The sequence below is a fragment of the Canis lupus genome, chromosome 25 (genome assembly GCF_011100685.1).
Source record: "Canis lupus familiaris isolate Mischka breed German Shepherd chromosome 25, alternate assembly UU_Cfam_GSD_1.0, whole genome shotgun sequence".
NCBI lineage: Eukaryota > Metazoa > Chordata > Mammalia > Carnivora > Canidae > Canis > Canis lupus.
The window spans coordinates 18,910,718-18,927,785 of NC_049246.1; the positions used below are offsets into that span (position 1 = coordinate 18,910,718).

At 43.6% G+C, this 17,068-nt stretch overlaps 1 protein-coding gene across 1 annotated transcript in view; it reads right to left on the reverse strand.

The window, feature by feature from the left end:
- Nucleotides 1-6,759: 6,759 nt before the first annotated feature.
- LOC119865837 overlaps nt 6,760-17,068 on the reverse strand; it is a 41,429-nt gene continuing 31,120 nt past the window's right edge. Inside the window, exons 10-12 of the mRNA XM_038573058.1 lie at nt 15,605-15,734; nt 9,377-9,514; nt 6,760-7,236 (exon numbers count right to left, since the gene is read on the reverse strand). Coding sequence (XP_038428986.1) covers nt 6,988-7,236; nt 9,377-9,514; nt 15,605-15,734 — 517 coding nt within the window. The 3' untranslated portion in view covers nt 6,760-6,987. The remainder of the gene's footprint in view (nt 7,237-9,376; nt 9,515-15,604; nt 15,735-17,068) is intronic.

Below are 17,068 nucleotides of genomic sequence, written 5' to 3' on the forward strand. Positions count from 1 at the left end.
AACACTTGTTCCTGGTGCTTTGATTTTAGCCATTCTGACAGGTGTGAAGGGGATATCTTATTGTGGTTTTAATTTGCATTGTTTTGATGATTAGTGATGTCGAGCATCTTTTCATGTGTCTATTGATCACCTGCATTTCTTATTTGGAGAAATGTCTATTCACATCTTCTGCCAATTTTTAAATTGGATTATTTGGGTTTTGGGTATTGAGTTTTATAATTCTTTATATATTTTGAATACTAACCCCTTATAGGATATGTCATCTTCCCCCATTCAGTAGATGGTCTTTTTGTTTTGTTGATTGTTTCCTTTGCTGCGCAGCAGCTTTCTATTTTAATGTTGTCCCACTAGTTTATTTTTGCTTTTGTTTCCCTTGCCTAGGGAGATGTATTTAGAATAATGGTGCTATGACCAATATTAGAGAAATTACTTCCTGTGTTCCCTTCTAGGATTTTTATGGTTTCAAGTCTCACATTTATGTCTTTAATCCATTTTGAGTTTATTTTTGTGTGTGGTGTGAGAAAGTGGTCCAATTTTATTCTTTTGCATGTGGCTGTCCAGTTTTCCTAACACCATTTGTTGAAGAGACTGTCATTTTCCCATTGGATATTCTTGCCTCTTTTGTCATAGATTAATTAACCGTATATTGTGGGTTTATTTCTGGGCTTCCAATTCTGTTCCATTGATCGATGTGTCTTTTTGTGTGAGTATCACACTGTCTGTCTGGGAATTTTCATCCCTTGATAACTCCCCCAAGCAGCTTATTTCTCTATAGCTTCTTTATTTCTTTGTTTCTTCCACATATTCTCCATACACACTAAGATTCTTAACAATAGGTTGAATAACAACCAAAGCAGGGAAATTCATGGCATTTGACAAAGGGGAGGAGGGCAGGGTTGGTGCTGGGACAGAAAAGATAATCTGATGTTCTTTGACTTGAGTTGTTTAAACTTTGTTAATGGTTTTTATGTCTTAAATCATCACTGAAGTTCCAGTCTTAAAGCTTATTAATGTAGATGTAGAAGAGTCAAGATTCACAGTCTTTCATAGGAAACCAATCTACTGATGCTTTTAGCTGGTTTAAAAAATAAAGATAAAAAGGGTTTTAGAAACCCGCAATCAATTTCAGCAAAACTCTGCCTCTAGAGAAGTTCTAAATGGTAGTTTAGAATGTCCCATCTTTCATACATTTTCTCTGTTTATCATGGCCCATGAAACAAGCAAACATTAAGGCGAAAGATAAAGGGTCTAAAAATCAGTGGTATAGCCAGTGATTCCTAATTGGGAGACCCATCTCACTCTGTCCCAATGGCTAAGAATGCCTGACACCACCAACACCACTGCTTCTCCTTCCCTTGCTACCACCTTCAGCATTAGTATTATCCTTTTCAGACCTTTGTAGAGCAAAGGAGAGTTGACGTGGATTCAGATAAGCTTGACTAACAGATTTCCACCCAGTCCTTTGCTGCTTCTGCCTATGGCATGTCATGAAATATCCATGAACTTCAGTGTTTTCATCTTCAGAAATGAGGATGAGAATGACCTCCTCTGTGCAAACCCTGGGAGGACTTGTCACCAAAACCCAAGTTCCTCCTGTCTCTCTCCCTGGCTGTATGGCCCCAACTTTTATATTAGGGGAAGGATCCTTCACTTTCTACAGTTGGCATGGAAAAATTTTCCTTTGCCCTTTCAGGTTTTCCTACCTGGTTTAAGAATTAAATTGGCAGGAGACAGATTAACAGGAGAAAATCAGATTTAATTAATTGTGTATAGGGAATTCACATAGACAGGAGGTTCCAAAGACAGCCTGATAAATCAGATAATATGTCATCCTGAACTAAGGAGAAGGGATATGGACCTGGGACTTCAACGGGAATTAAAGCAATTCACAGGAAGATGAAAAGGAGTAAATGTTTGGTTAACAAGTGTTTGGTGACCCATCCCAAAACAACAGGACATAGAGAGGACTTTGATGCAACAGGCGTTGCTAGGTTCCTCCTGTCTACCATAGTTGGCTCACAGTATAGTGTAGTTATTTATGTGACAGCTCTCTTCCTGAAGCAGGTCCTCTATCTAAATTCTTTCAGGCAATTAGGGGAAAGGTCAAAGTTTTTTCCTGACTTGATTGTTCTCAGCTTGAAATAACCTGCATTTGAAGGTGGCACATTTTGGGGCAACTCACCCTTGGCCCTTCCACCACAATCTCAGAACCTCCTCAGAGTGAAAAAAATAAACTAACAAGTTTGCTATCTACAGAATGCCAGTCACTCATCAAAAACTTAATGAATGCATAGTATGTCTAATTCCAGCAGCAGCCCTGCCAAGCAAGTGCTGATCACCTTTGTTTTATTGACAAGAAACTTGAAGTACAGAGTTTAAGCAGCTTGCTCATTGTTGCTTCACCAGGAGGTGGCACAGCTGGCAGTAAGCAGGGTACAATCTTGGCTTTTTGCTGCAGAAGAGGAATCTACAGTTCTCAGACTGCAGGGAGCTTTCATTTGGTTCCAGCTTCACTTGTGCATGAATGCAGATGCCTCTCTCATTTGCACATTGACCATGTTGGAGCGTCATTGTCTTGTGCAGCACAGGTCCTTCAAGCTTCTTCCTGCTGTAGCAGAGCATTTCCCTTAGGGTAGAGCCAAAGACCTGCAAGGGTCGGTCATCCCTTCCTCTCGAGTTGAGAGTGGTCTGCAGTGATTAAGAAGGTGGTGGACAGCATGTCTTTGCATCTGTTCTCTGACCTTCCTGAGGCCCTAGCAGTGCTTGGGAGAGTGAGGGCAGGCTGGGAGGCTGGACTGTCCTTGGTGTGTCAGTGCCAAGCATTATTGTTGTCAACAACATCGGAAAGAAGGAATGCAGGGAGGGATGGGGCAGGCCCTACTGAGTTCTGGGGGCAGTCCCTTTTCCGTGGTAGGGAGAGACCAGGGCTAGTAGCACCATCAAACACGGAAATGCTGAGGTATTTTCCCCAGAGATGCTGCCCACGCCAGGGAAGTGACAGGCCTTCTTAACAAAGATTACTGAGTCCCAGGGCTTCCCCCTGAGGGGCAGGGCAGGTCACTCACTGTGCCAGAGCCCAGCCCTAGAGCCTCAGGGCTTGGATGGGACACACAGGCAGGCAGAGGCTCTTCTCAAGTAAGGAGATCTTACTGCCAACAAAATCATGAGGCGGCAGCATATGAAGTAACAACATCATCAACACCACCACCAACAAAAAAAGCCACGTTTTAGCGGTATGTTATTTTATAAATTCAAATTGAATAAATTATTGTAAATTGGTCAATGAAAACCATGAGGCTCTTCTGACAAATACAAACATTTTAATGGGAGGCATGGGTGGCTTTTGCTGACATATGTGCAAGCCAACATCTCACTTACTTATATTATTTTGTGACACACTATTGAGAAAAATCTGGATTCATACAGATCAACTATTATAAATTCCAAACATTTAAAAATATCTTCCTTTGCAATTTCAGGATATCTTAAAATTAAGAGGCCAGGAGATTTATTTTTGGAGTCCACATTAAAACACACTAACCTGGCAGTTGAGACTTGAGTGTTTTCTGATGATTTGTATTTTGGCTGTTATATCTTTGAATATGTTTTATTAATTTTTAGTTTTAAAACACTTGAATTAAACAACTGAAGTGAATCCTTGTAGAACTCTGATACCAACAGACCCATAGGATTTAGAGGAACCTGCATTAGAAGCCACTGGCCCAGGTAAATCAAAGGGACTCTGGAGTATGTGCTGGGCTGTTCATTACTAACTGCCTGTAGATTTCAGAACATTCACTGGGTAGTCAGCACTGTAACATGGTGGATAGGACATGGGCTTTGCTCTCAGATAGACCAAAGTCTAATATGAACTCTGTCACATAGTTCCTAAGATTACTGTTTCTCAGCCCTCCATTTCCCCATCTATGGACTGGAAATGGTGCCACCTAAGCAATATGGTTCCTGTGAAAATGGAATGAGATTATGTATTTAAAGCTCTTAGCCCAGGCTTTGGCATTTAGAAAGTACTTTCATAGGCGGGGTGGGAGCAACTACTTTGGGCAGGGCTGCCAAGGACCGAGTGCTGTGCAGGCTGCTGAGTGCTGCATGGACTCCAGATATCAGCGTCCTTTGGAGGCTCTCCTGTATTCAGCTCCCATGTCACCCGAGCTCCAGGCCCACATGTGCAGCTTGTAGCAGATTTGGGTGTCTAGTAGCAGCTCAAAATCAGGAAAATACAGAATTGAGGACCTTTGCCCTCCCAGTGCTGTATACCCCCAGATCCTATTATTCTCCTGATTAATGATCTTAAAATACTATTGACTTTCCTTACCAAGGCCTATGACCTTGGACTTAAAGTGAGGTTCACAAAGCAGCAGCCCAGGTATCTCTCCTGGAGCTTGTTAGAAATGCAGACACTCTGAACCTCTAGACTCAAAAGCTGCTTTTTAACAAGATTCCTGGCAATTTTTCTGCATATGCAGTTTGAGATGCACTTAGCCTACTCTTGCTGACCTTCTCAGGGTTTCACTCCTCCTGACACAAGACATCCAAAACTGTGAAAGCCTGGACCAGCCTCTCCCCCTTCTGGACCCCTTCCGTGAATGAAGGGTAATCTTTGAGTTTGATTAATGTCTAGCTGTTCTGATGGTTGATTTAGGATCCATGAGAAGTGGCACTGGGCTCAGATCTGGGTAGACAGACCTCTCACTCCTGGGATGAGCCCCCATGTTGACTCAGGCTGATCCTTCAGGCCCATGGGCACATGGCTAGTAAGGACCCCCAGGCCTCAGCTCTGTTCTGGGCCTTGGTCCACTCTGAATCATGTATCTGTGAATGAATATTGTCAGACACACATTGGGGGCTGTGTTTGATTGTGGCAGAAATAGGATTTCTAGGTCTCTCAGGGTCAGCAATGTCAATCCCAGAGGCCACACTAGAAAGTAGTTTGGATACATGGAGAGCTGCCTGGAGGCCCAGGTGGCACTGGAAATACAGCATCATTGGTGCTTTTTCTTTTGTAGTTTGATGTGGGGAGTGACCTGTCTTCTGTCCTAGCCCAGAGACCTGCTGATACTAAAAGGGACAGCAGTCACTCACCTCCCTAGAGAATGATGATGAAGACTTTAGAACCAGCCAGAAAAGCAAAAACCAGTTGGTAAGGACTTGATAGGGGACTTTGGCCCCTGTGACTGCTTGTCTCTCTTCAGTGGCCTGGAGCTTTGAACTGTAGGATCTCACAGGCAGAAGAGACCCCCTATGGCAGTGGCAGCTCCTGATTGTGGGGGGAGAGTCACCTGAGAAACCTCCCTCCTAAAGTGTTTGAGGCACAACAGTGGGTGGCCATCCTGACAGACCCAATGAACAACAGGGGGAGGTCTGTTCCTCTAGGCCCTGGGTGAATATCTGCTTGGGACACCCAGGTTCAAGTCCATGGAGAGGTAGGCCTGCACATGTTTGATCAAATTGACAAGATATCAGAGTCCAGGTGTGGCTCCATCTAGTTGCTGTGAGGACCAAGGACTTCAACCCAACAATGGTTATCAGAAATGGCTGGACACAGTTCTGTGGCCCAGCCTGGCAGCCTCAGCCATAGGATGGCTGTGGGCTAAAGAGCACTAGCTGAAGATGGGGAGGAGACCCCCAGGAGCCAGGGATTCAGGAGGGCTTAGCCAGTCTTCCCACCCTTACTTCTCCCTGTGGTTTCTTCTTCCTAAATGGATTCTGTCCTGATTCCTTTTAGCTAATACCTTGCATGCTCTTCTCACTCATGTCTCTTTTTTACCGGCTACCTAACTAGCCAGAAATGCTTTCCCTTTTCTGGGCCCCTTATCCACAGTCCATCTTTCATTCCCTTAAAGGCTTGGTTCAAGTCCTAGCCCCTCCTTTAACGTGTCCCAGAGATTTAGCCCTGGAACTCTGCTTCTTTGCCTCTGAATGCTTCCCTCTGTCTAGTGGTGTTCAGTTTCCCATGTGTTGGTGTGGCCCTGACATGACTGCATGACTTTGTACAGTCAGTTACATTCATGAAGGATTTCTGGCTCACCTGGTATCCTGTATGTGCAAAACAGTGTGCTAAATGGTGTGTATGTGTGACACACTCTGCCTTTAAGGAACTTAAAGTCTAGAAAGAAGGATAAATCATGGCACAAACGACTAAAGTGGGATTATGATGAATAGTAGAAACAAGACAACATGAGGATTCAAAGGAAAGAAAGACTGGGAATGGAGGTTGAGAAGAGCTGCATGCCAAGGGCTTCTGGGCCAGGTCTTGGAAGGTGCAGAGAGCTTCGACGGGAGTGAGTGGACAGAGGAAGGAGGGACCTTCTGGGAAGAGAACTGCTTATGCAAAGGCACAGTGGGCACAAAGTGTAGGCTGTCCTGGGGAAGCAGAGTCCCCCCTGGGGCTGAGGTCCTCAGTGTGGCACAGGAGGCTGGGGCTTGCCAGCATGCCTTACCTCATTTCTGTGCTCCAGGAGGTCACTGGAACTGGGCAGGACATGCGGCTCACTGAGGATCCCCATGATGACTCCAGAATGATGGAAGATGGGTGTGGATGCTCTGTGCTACAACTTCATCTAAGTTCTCATACTCCCCATCCCAAGCACTTGTCACCCCTGAAGCCGGGCACCCCAGTAAAACTGTTGGGGGCATTTGGCCTGGACTGCAGCACTCAGTGGTCAGTACCCTCAAGAGAGAATGAGGGATAGATTCAGTGATGGGAACACAGGTCAATTTTCTCAAACTCTACAACTTTATTTTTCCTCACCCCAAAGGATCCCAGGCAGAAATCTGTACAAGTCCAGGCTCTGAAAAAAAAGTTGGGTGTTACCCAAAAGGAACATGTCCTGAAACTGAGCACACCCTCCAGGCCTGGTGGCCCTTCAGACACCCACTCTTTCCTACCAGGACTGAGTGGATTAACCTGGTTGTGTTCTCTGTGGAGAAGACACGCCTACAGGTGGCCACCACAGCATCCTGTGTGACTCAGTGTCTCCCTAGGCTGGGCCAGTCCCCTCCTGCACACACACTGCCATCTGTCACCTGGAGGAGCAGGGACAGCTCCCACTCCAGGTCTTCAATCCTCTGAGCCAGGTGGGCTCTTCTCACTCCCAGCATCAGGGCCTGCTCACTCCTCAGGGCACTGTTCCTCAAATTCTCTTCATCTGGGCCACCTGCCTCTGCTGGATAGAGTCTGTCTTCCAGCCACACATAAGGCAAGATGTTGGGAACCTCCTGAAAAGGACACAAATAGAAAAAGGAGATGTGACCCCTATCTCTTTCCTGAATCTATTATGTGACCTTGGCTTGAAGACTCTTGTCACTCTGATAGTCTCTAGGCATAACCACCCAACCAAAAACTTGGGAAGATGCCAATGAGTTACCTCGAGGGGCTGATCTCACAATTAACTAATAAAGACATAGTGTTCCCTGGGTTTATGTTGTTACATTAATGCACAACAACAACTAATTATATCCATTACATAATCATCATGGTTAATAATCTGAAATAATTATTGAATAATTAAGTCTTGCTGCATTTTACAGCCCCTCCGCTCATCCTGTTTTTTCCTTCCTTAATACTAGAGATATTTATATAATCTCTTCTTAATCTTGAAGTATCTCTGTTACTTTATCCTCACCAAATCATCTGAGTCCCTCAACGCTGTCAGTGATAGGTCCCTGTGCCAGGTCTCTCTGCAGTGGAACTGACATCATAGCTGCCTATCTGAAGTGGAGGGGGGCTACACAGAGACCGTGCAGCTTAGTGGCTTTTTTGGAAAAAGTCTAGATGAAGCTCAATTAAGGAACAATAGACACAATGAAGAAAGAACACAATGAGAGGTTGGCATCCTCATTTAGGTTTCATGAGAAGGACCCACCTTAGGGGTTTAGGGAACCTTTTGGACCTCAGGAGACAGTTCCCCCAGCCCTGCTGGGAAGGGCATCTGTGCATTTTGTGACTGTTACAGCCCTTGCTGTGCGTTGTTTGTACACAACATAAATTTTCCTTTAGTCATTTGTGAGCACAGGTGCTCTTTCTTGTTTTGGTCTTAAGAGGGAGGGCAGGGGATCCCTGGGTGGCTCAGTGGTTTAGCATCTGCCTTCAGCCCAGGGCATCATCCTGGAGTCCCGGGATCGAGTCCCACATCAGGCTCCCTGCATGGAGCCTGCTTCTCCCTCTGCCTGTGTCTCTGCCTCTTTGTCTGTAATGAATAAATAATAAATAAATAAAATATTTTTTTTAAAAAAAAGAGGGAGGGCAGATTGACCAAGAAAAACAGATTCTCCAGACCTCCCAACATTAAGGCCCAGACACATACAATGTTCTCATGGAACTCTCTGTATTTGTGGAGCATTGCAGTGCCCCAAACCTGCTCCTCCTGGATCCTCAGTCCTAGGGGCATTCCTAGTTGAAGGAGGAATTCCTTGATGACACAGATATGGCACAGATGCCTGCTCTGGAAAGCCTAGCAAGAGGAGGTAACTATGCATGCTCCTTCACCAGCCAGGGCATTGCCTGTGTTTAGCAATTCACTAAGGCAGGGAGTGGGGTAAAATGAGGAAGGTGCTGGTTTGGGTGCAAAAGTTAAGAGTGTAACAAAAAACTCAGGTCAAAAGAAATGGTATTTTAATGCAATATTAAAAATCTTCAAGTGGCGGGGCACCTGGGTGGCTCAGTTGTTTAAGCATCTGCCTTCAGCTCAGGTCATGATCCCAGGTCCTGGGATCTAGCCCCACAACAGGCTCCTTGCTCAGGAGAAGACCTGCTTCTCCCTCTCCCTCTGCCTGCCGCTCTGCCTACTGTGCTCTCTCTCTGTCAAATAAATAAATACAATCTTAAAAAAAACAAAACAACAACAAAAAAAAACTCCAAGTGGCAAATAAGGCCTACAAGCCAGCTGCCTGCTTTGATGAGTAGAATTTTATTGAGCTCAGTGCAGATAGAATTATCTCTTCTGTCCCTTGTCTTTGTCCCCTCCAACCTTCCCTATGTTAACATCTCCAGAGACCCAAGTTAGGATAAGAGAGCAATCTAGATGACAAATGCATCTCATGGAAAAGTCCTTGTTCCAGAACCATGTACTTAGGCTATTTTTATTGCTCCCTTGTCATGTCTTCCTCAGTCTTTCCAGGCCATCAATTTACTTAGAGACCTGCAAGACCAAACTGATTGAGTGGGCTTCCCTGTCTTTAGAAGTACTTGCCAATGCAAACAGGCAAAACCAAAAACAGGTGGGCTTTCTGGTCAGAGCTGGTTGTTCTGATCTCAACTCTTCTATGAAAGGGGTTGTGGCTCTGTGGGGTCCACACTGTAAGACCCAGCTGTCTGTAGGACACCTCAGGAGCTGAGGTGGTGGCCTGCTGTGCTTACCGCAAATGCATTTCCTTCACTTGGGGGCAGTTGGCCTGGCTTGTCATTTTCCTTCTGAAGCTCGAGGGCTTGAGCACTGAGTTGGAAGAACTCCTCATTCAGCTCATCCAAAGCATCTTCCACAAGCCATATCTTTCTCTAGAAACAAGGGACACATGGTCTTCATTACTTTCACTCTTACTCTATTTTCATTGCAAATCTATTGAGTTCCTGCTCCATGACAGGCCATGAGATCAGCACTGGACTTACAGAGTTGAAGTCAGGTCTGCTCTCAAAGAGCTCAAAGCTGAAAGGCAAGTAAACCCAGATGTACAATCCAGCATAATAAAGGCTATTGTGGTGGGATACACAGGGGCCACCAGAGCAAAAAGCAAGGTACCTCATCTTGTTCTTTGGGAGAACTTTCTCAAAGAGGGCACATCTCAACTGAATCTTAGTGATAAACAGGAATTAGCTGGGTGGTAAATACAGGAAAGCATGCTAGGCAAAGGGAACAGTATATATGAAAACAGATATATGAGAGAGAAAGGGAACCTTCATCCATCCATCTGTCCACTCATTCATAAGTAAAGAAAGATTTATTGAACACACAGTATGTATCAAGCCAATGATTAGTTCTGAAATTCCATTAGTGAACTTCCATGGCGTTTTCAGTCTATCAAGAATGACAGACCTGGGCAGCCCGGGTAGCTCAGTGGTTTAGCATCGCCTTCGGCCTAGGGTGTGATCCTGGAGACCCAGGATGGAGTCTCACGTCAGGCTCCCTACATGGAGCCTGCTTCTCCCTCTGCCTGTGTCTCTGCCTCTCTCTCTCTGTGTGTCTCTCATGAATAAATAAACAAAATCTTAAAAAAAAAAAAAGAATGACAGACCTAAGACAAGGAATTATGAGTGATGGATGTTACCTGTGGGTTGCAGTGGGAAAGTTGCTACAGGAAGTAGCCAAAGTTCAGTTTGGTGGTAGCATGGAATTTGTTTGGAAAGTAGAGGGTGATGATGCTGGAGAAATGGAGGTGATATGGGGACTACAGACAGTAGGCCACAAAGGGTCTTGTGTGCTAGTCTTGGTTACTATGGCAGAGACTTTCTTATTAATAGAACTCAATTTGTTAGGAGTGTTGTGCACCCAGCTGAAGAACTGCTTATTTCAGACCCTCTTGTAGATTGAGATTACCATATGACTAAATTTTGGCTAATGAGATGTAAAAGAAAATTGTTGAAAGGATGGATTCTGGAAAACCTCTTAAAAAAAGAGCTGACAGTCAGCCTGTGCCTTTTTACCTTACTGCCTTTCCAGCAGCCATCCTGTGACCACAGGGACCATGAAGATGAAAATCATGTACTAACGGTTATGAAGTAGAAAGACAGAGGATCCTCGAGTTTATAGGAGATCATAGGTGCTGATGGGTTTGATTTTGAACATGATACATTCAAGCTATTCGTGGAGCATATCCTGGGTTAGCACAACATCCAATTGCCTGGTCAACTTGCCTGTCATGGAAAGCTCACTTCTTGTTCCACACATGAAATGCCAGATAAAATACAAATATAAATGCAGAACCATGTTTCAATGGGAACTCTCCTGAAGCCAGAGATGAAGAGACAAGTCAGTGGTAGGAGGAACCTGAAGGTACATGGCATGTAGTTATTTTTTCTTAAAGGCTGAGGTATTAACTGCCACTTTAGGCAGATATTGAGGTCATAAGGCCATTTATTTTGGGAACTTGTCCCTGGCTACCTGAGTAAAGTCTGAACTCAGGAAGTGGCTCTCTATTTCCTGAACTTGAATTCAAAACCTATATCTGGCCTGAGCACATGGTCCATTGCTGAGCAAGCTTGTTGTTCAGGGCTGAGGTTGGAACAGATTTGATGTGAGAAATTGGAATCATGAGGTTGAGCACATTGTGAGAGGCCAGATGAGAGAGAGAGAGATGAGAAACTAACCTCCCAAGAGAGGGAGATGGAAACTAACCTCCCAAGAGAACTGGGAGCAACAAACCCCATAGTGTGCAAGTGGAGATAATCACAGTCGCCCCAGAGGGAGGCCTGCACAGAGGACAGTCCCCCTGAAGATGATGTGTGGATGAAAACACAAAATATGGAAGGAAATCCAATGGCACAAAAGCAAATAGACTTAAAGAAAATACCCTTAAGAACCTAGAGATAACAGTGAGATATGAGCATGACTGTCATATAAGCATGTTTAAATTGTGAAAGAGGAGGAGTGCCTGGGTGGCTTAGTCAGTTAAGAATCTGATTCTTGATTTTGGCTCAGGTCATGATCTCATGGTTATGGGATAGAGCCCCAAGTGTGTGTGTGTTTGTGGGGGGTCCCCGCTCAGCAGGGAATCTGCTTGATTGAACATGATACATTCAAGCTATTCAAGAGAGGAGCCTCTCTCCCCCCTCCCCCAACTCTCTCGCGCACACACACACACACACACACACACACTCTCTCTCTCTCTCTCTTTCTCTTTATAAAATAAATAAATATTTTTTAAATGTGAAGGAAGACAAAAGAATGAATATAATCCATAAAGCAAGCAAAAGAATATTATGGAGAAAAATAAATCTAGGAATGAAAACATATGAAGAGAATGGCAGTGTGATTGATGGCTTACATATAGTCCTAGCTGTAATGAGTTTGTAGAAACTTGTGAAGAAATCATCTGGAATACAGAGCCCAGAGGCAAATAGATAGAAAACATATAGGAGATGTGAAAAAATATAGAGGTGGAAAATTTTTTTAAGATTTTATTTATTTATTTGAGATAGGGCAAGTACACGCATGCATGAAAGAGAACACAAGTAAGGTGAGGGGCAGAGGGAGAAGCAGACTCCCCACTAAGCAGGGAACCCAATGCAGGGCTAGATATCAGGACCCTGGGACCATGACCTGAGCCTAAGGCAAATGCTTAACCAACTGAGTCACCTAGGTGCCCTAGAAATTTTAAGTGTTGTCTAGCAATATCCATCAATAGATCATGCTTTTTGCACATACATTTTTTTTACAAGTGTCTGTATTGTATGTTCATTTTGCCATCTCATTGGACACCAAGATGCCTTCCTGACCTGTAAGTTCCTTGAGCAGGGGGACTGGGTTTCACATGTCTGTGGATCTCTAGCTCTCTCACACTCAGCCCTTCTTCTGTAAATGCTGGTTGAAAAAGATGGAGATCAGGGCAAAATCTCCTACCCTTCCTCATTTATGTTTCTGAATGAGGTCAGGCAGCATGATATAGAAGAAAAAGCACAAGTTTGGGCAGAATGGAAATTGAAACACTCTTGGGCAAAGTTACCTCCCTCTCTTGAGGTTCAGCTTCCATAGCTGAAGAATCAATATGTCTCTCAGAGTAGGGCTATTGTGAGGTTCACATGGGTGTTCTCTGTGAAAGCAACCAGCACAGGCCTGGCTCATAAGAAGTTCTCAACAAATAACACCTTTTCTTTCTGCCAGTCTTGGGCACTAATGTGACTCCCTGTGTATTTGGCAGAGAGAAAATTAATTAATCATGGCTTAGTGTATGGGAATGATAGTTAAAATCATTATCACCCATTTTGGATACCAATGGCTTCCCATGTCATGTAGCTCCATTATGTCATGGACTGTCACAGTATCTGCTATTTTACTTTCATAAAAAATGTTCTTTCAATAGAAAGAGTTTCCCAGTCTGTGCGGGGATGGTTCCAGTGACATCTGTAGGATTTGCTATACCTTTATAGGGGTGGCACTTGTTTTAAGTGAATGAGCAGAAACTGCAATCTCTGAGGATGCCCTATGGACAAAACATTATGTTTCGTAGGCTTCTTTCCCATTTCCATTCCTTTACTATCAGATTTGCCCTAGTATCTTTTGATTAAAAAGAAGTGAAAAACAAAAATATGCCCTAACAAAAGAATCTCCCAACTTTCATTTTTCATTGTAAAAGGTAACCCTGGTTCAGTATAGAATATAAGTAAATATAACATTCAAATATATAAATGAGTACATTAATAACATGTGGACTGCACTGAAGGCCACACTTCTTCGCCCCCTCTGAACTTGTGCCCTTCACATGCTCTTCTGTAGTTCCCTCACACAGTGTGTGGGGTTTTTCTCACAGCCTGAAGCTGAGCTCCACCATCTGACTTCCTTTGGCCATGAAGATAGGCAGAAGTCACCTGGTGCCAGTTTTGAGCCTGGGCCTCAAGAGGTCCTTTGTGATTCTGCCAACACTGTACGAAGGACATGTCCAGGCTGGCCTGTGGGCCCTGGGAGGATGAGGAGAGACCCTGGATGCACGGTTGCCCTGAAACACTGTCTTGGGCAAGCCCTGTCTGGATCTGGGGCCCAGTTGAAATGCAGACACTCTGTGAGATCCAGAACTACGAGGTGGGCCCAGACCAAATCAGGGGATTTGTGTTGTTGGTCCTGCAGCATAAGCTAACTAAGTAATCATTCTTACATTTTAGGCCTTCTCATTTCAGTTTTTTCTCTCTTTCCTTAAGCTAGTCTCACTACTACCTTTATGGCCCTCTCTTCTTGTTTTTCCCATGTGCCTTTTTAAGAATATATATATATCCATATATGAAATCATGCCACATGATTCTCTATCTTCATCTTTTACCTTAATAACATTGGAAATTCTCCATAACCTTATTTTTCGTAAAGACATTAATATCTTGCAATAGAGCTCTACCACAATTCAGGCAAACCCTTATATTATCAGAAATTTAGAGCATCTCCATTTATTTTTTTATTATAAAAAATTTCAGTGTCCTTGTTTCCTCATATTTGCCTGTATTTAAAAATTTTTCCCCTTAGATTCTTAGAATTGGAGACTCAGTCAAGTGGACTGAATATTTTAGGGACTTTTGGCACAAAGTGCCAGATTGCTTTCCAGCAAGGTTTTAACTTTTTATCCTCAATCAGCTGGATATGGGAGTGTCTATCTTTTTCATCCTCATAAACAGTACTTTAGTTAAATGCTTTAGGTAGATATAAAAGGGTGTGTAGTTTAATTAACATTTCTTTGAACATTTTTCATATAATTTTATAAGTCAGTATTTCCTTTCTCTTAGGGCCATTTACATGTTTTTCTCATAGAGCAAAAGTATCAGTTAATGGTAAATTTTGACCTAGAGAATCCTGTTTATTATGTAATCATACCTATTGTTGCTTTCTTTTGGTTTTTTTTTTTTTCTCATTGTTTTGAAAAGATGAAGATTCTTTTAAACCTTCACAGGTTCCCACTTCTTGCCTTTATGAATATTATAGATGTAGGGGCCAAGGGCATCCCACTACCAAGACCAGACTCAGCATGGAGATTATACCAAATTTGAAACAATCAAGGCCCAAAGAATTTGACCTTCCCCCACAACCACCTAAAATAATTTAGACAGAGGACCTGCTCCAGGAAGAGAGCTGTCACCACAGAAAACTACACTGTAATATGAACTAGGTGTGGTGGACAGGGAGGAATGGAGCAAGGCCTGTTGCATCAAAGTCCTCTCAATGTCCTATTGTTTCTGTATGGCCCAGCAAACATCCATTGACCAAACATTTACTCTTTTTCATCTTTCCGTGAATTACATTTCTTCCTTTGAATTCCCCATCCCCTTCTCCTTAGTTCAAGATATACCTAATTTCATCTAATTTTAGAATCTCATGTCTGTGTGTATTCCCTATATGTATGAAATAAAATTTGATTTTCTCCTGTTAATCTGTCTCATGTCAACTTAGTTCTTAGTCCAGTTAGAAGAATCTTTTTTTAAGATTTTATGAACTTACTCATGAGAGACACAGAATGACAGAGACATAGGCAGAGGGAGAAGCAGGCTCCCTGCAGTAAGCCCTTTGTGGGACTTGATCCCAGGACCCTGGGATCATGACCTAAGCCGAAGGCAGATACTCAGCTGCTGAGCCACCCAGGTGCCCTGATAGAAGAATCTTGAAGGACATAGAAAAAATGATTTCCTCCCCTACGTAGACAATCAGTGAACATTTAATGGGTGATTTTCTTGACCAATACTCTCCAAACCTAATTTCTTTTCCCACAAAATATCCCTCCCAGTCACATTTTCTCCACCCCTGTGTTTGATTTCTGGCCCCCAGAGTCACATATAGTGTGCAGATAATAAGCACGGCTGAGAGATGGGGCAGCTGAACAGCTCAGAATCCTTGGAGGAGGCGGAGGTTCATAGCACTCCTTGAGGTAAAGAGGACCTTGGTCAGAGTCAGACTCCTACCTGCAACTCAGGAAAGGCTCTGTGTCTGAGTCCAGGCCCCAGGATCCACCCCCTAGAACCTGGGCTCATGGTGTCTCCTCTTTTGGCGGTACACTGTGGGAGCTGTCCAGGCCCCAGGTCCTGCTGGGAGCTAGGAAGAGGAAATGAGAGACATTCTTTCAGGCTTCTGCTGCCCAATAGAAAAGGAATGTATTGGCCGCTTTTAACTCCTCCCTGAGGTGTCTGGGATTAGAGAAGGATGAGATTATTTATGTGACAGAGAAACTGACAGACACAAAGATTCCCTGAAATTGTACCCACTCAGCCATCTCTGCCTCAGCAGGTGAATGACTTTTCAGTGACGGGTACATAATATGCCACCCAGAAATATGTCACCTTGGCATATTGGTTATTTTGAGCTGAAGGCAATTGAGAAGAAGCAGATATAAGGCAAGCTCTCTGCTCTATTTACCTAGAAACAGGACATGCATTTTATTTTATTTTTTAAAAGATTTTACTTATTTATTTATTTATTTATTTATTTATTTATTTATTTATTTATGAGAGACACAGAAAGAAAGAGAGAAAGGGGTAGAGACACAGGCAGAGGGAAAAACAGGCTCCGTGCCAGGAGCCCCAAGTGGAATTCAATTCCAGGTCTCCAGGATCACGTCCTGGGCCAAAGATGGCACTAAACCGCTGAGCCACCCAGGCTGCCCAGGACGTGCATTTTAAAGGTGCCCTCTCCCTTCTCTTGGAAGGGCAGGAGTTAATCACTGAGACAACTCTAGATGTTTATGAGCCTGGAAATGGCATCAGAGGAATTTACACAAAAACCTTGCTAAAACTAGCCCTTATTCTCCACTAGTTCCCCCATGTATTTGCCTTCTCTAGAAACTGAAAGACCTTTTGTTTTGTCTTGTCACCTCTCTAAAAATTTACTGTTCTTTTGTTAAGATGCTGTGTAAGTTCCAGTTCTAAGGACCCTTTCTCTACATTTCACTGAGTGTTTCATGTGTGTGTGTGTGTCATGTTTTGTTAACAAACTTCTGTTTCTCTTTTTCTCTTGTTGATCTTTTGTCAGTGTAATTTACAGGGCCCCAGCCAAGAATCTAAGGCTGGAGGGAAAGGAATTTTTTACCTCTACATCAGGTTGGCTGTGCTTTAGGCCCTCCCCAAATAGTGCTCCTTCTGGGGTCTAGTGACTGCTCTATGCTCTTACCCTTCAGGCTTGGGAAGGGGAGATATTGACAAATTACTACCTGCCCCAGGATACTATGCTAGCCTTTGTGGCTACATGTACCTGCCTGCACTTTTATATGTCCTCCTTAATTATATTCCCCTCAAATTTTCCATCTGGAAAGTGCCAGCTGCTTCCTACTGGGATCCTGGTCAATACACTGCCATACTGTTCAGATTCCCTTTGAGAAACTCAAGTCTTGATCTCAGTTTCTGCCCCTTGAAATGAGAGGGTTGGACTGTCCT